At 34.8% G+C, this 1,819-nt stretch overlaps 1 protein-coding gene across 1 annotated transcript in view; it reads left to right on the forward strand.

The window, feature by feature from the left end:
* The window catches only part of HMBOX1 (homeobox containing 1), a 175,800-nt gene that overhangs the window by 70,279 nt on the left and 103,702 nt on the right, over positions 1-1,819 (forward strand). Inside the window, exon 4 of the mRNA XM_012654926.1 lies at positions 443-528. Coding sequence (XP_012510380.1) covers positions 443-528 — 86 coding nt within the window. The remainder of the gene's footprint in view (positions 1-442; positions 529-1,819) is intronic.

Below are 1,819 nucleotides of genomic sequence, written 5' to 3' on the forward strand. Positions count from 1 at the left end.
GATTGCATAGGTAACATGCAAACCCACGATCTACTAGCAACTGATTTTTGTTATTGTTGCTTTTTATTTTTCTAGGATTTCTGTCTGTGTAAGATATATTCATTCCCCAGTAATGAAACTTTGTGTCTACCATATGACAGCCTTGTTCCTAATGTGAATTATACAGAGCATGCGATTAACCATCCTCTGGTATGAGACTTATATCTGCTGTGGTCTTCACTAAAACGTCTGTCTGATGGTGTGATGTTTTAGGACCTGAATATTTGGTGTTTCTTGGTTTGTTGTAATTTCATATTTTCACACAAGTTTGGTCTGTTTACCTTTATTTTTGTGTCCTTTCTTTCTGTGTTCTCCCCACCTCTCTGCTTCACCTTTCTTTTAGCAAAGATGAGGATTTCTACCTTCAACATACATTGTTGGTCTTGTCTTCTGTTTTTGTTAGGAGGGACAGCAGTGTGATAAAAGAGGAAATCAAAGCCTTTCTTGCCAATCGGAGGATTTCCCAAGCAGTTGTTGCACAGGTAACAGGTAAGAGCTGAAGAGCCCTTTATTCTGGAATCATGTCTAGTCTGCCTTCTGGTGCAGATGTTGGAATATTGCTTGCATTTCTGCATTGCAGTGCAGATCTGTCAATTTAGGCATAATAATGTATGCCTGTGATTTAAAACCCATTGTCTCCGACATCACAGAATTTCTCCAGTGATTTTTTTCTTTTTTACTTGTGCTAGTAAATTTTATAGCATTTGTAATAAGCACATAATTCCCTATTTTATGGCTAAAAAAGGGTTTCTCTAGTTTTCCTTTAGTTGTAACAGAGCTTATGACACATGCACATCCAACAACTATCTGCATTTCTTATTTTAAAAGCTTTACAGTCCTCCAAATATAATCCCTGATTTTGCCAATTAAAGAAAGTTTTTTTAACCACTTTTTTCTGTATGTAAAAGCTTTCCTCAAAACATTCCTGAGAAGATAAGAGGTACCATTGTCTTCTCTTTGTTCTTTATATACCATCCCATTCTCCACCTGCACCCAAGCCCCATCCCCAGTATCTGGTGTATATGTGTCATTCTCTATTCAGATTGCATTTTTATGAAGTTCTTAAATTTGGGAGTAGCATGTCTTTGTTAGTATGTGGTCTTTCTTTCTTGGGTCTCGATAATTTATAAAACCCTTAAAAAATACTGTGCCTTAGTCATTAGAGGAACCAGAAACTCTTTAACCTACATTTTGTAGTTGCTACATTGTTATACTTTGTACATTGATGGATATAAAAGTTAATTTCCCCCTCCTTTTAGTGACACTACCAGCCACTAGCAAGCTGTATGACCTTGGGCTTTTCAGCCTCTGTGCCTCAGTTTTCTTCTACAATGAAATACTTGGATCTGATCTTCAATAGTACCTTCCAATTTTAAGAAATTATTTCTGTTCTCTAGGCAGAGATACATATTGAAGCTAATTTACCTAAAAGGTTGTTACTGACCATTAATTTGGTTAAAAATGAAACTTCAGATTTTAGAAGTCTTAAATTTCATCCCACATATCTAAGGTCAACCAGTATTTTATAATGTGTGTGTGATATATTACACTTATAATATATTTTTATAAATGACACTTCTATTCATGATAAATGACTTTAATTAAAGACATGTCCTTCTGTGTAGAAGTCTTATACTGAAGGACTGTGTGTGGATTTAATTGTTATAGTCTTTAGGTGTTTTTTCAATAGGATATTTAAAATACATTGTTATCCTTTATCTTTGAGGACTAAGTTGTAGTGCTTAAGGCAATGTTAAGGGCAAGTTAAGCAGGTTTTATT

Source organism: Propithecus coquereli, unplaced genomic scaffold (assembly GCF_000956105.1).
Source record: "Propithecus coquereli isolate 6110/MARCELLA unplaced genomic scaffold, Pcoq_1.0 Scaffold451, whole genome shotgun sequence".
In the NCBI taxonomy this organism is placed as follows: domain Eukaryota; kingdom Metazoa; phylum Chordata; class Mammalia; order Primates; family Indriidae; genus Propithecus; species Propithecus coquereli.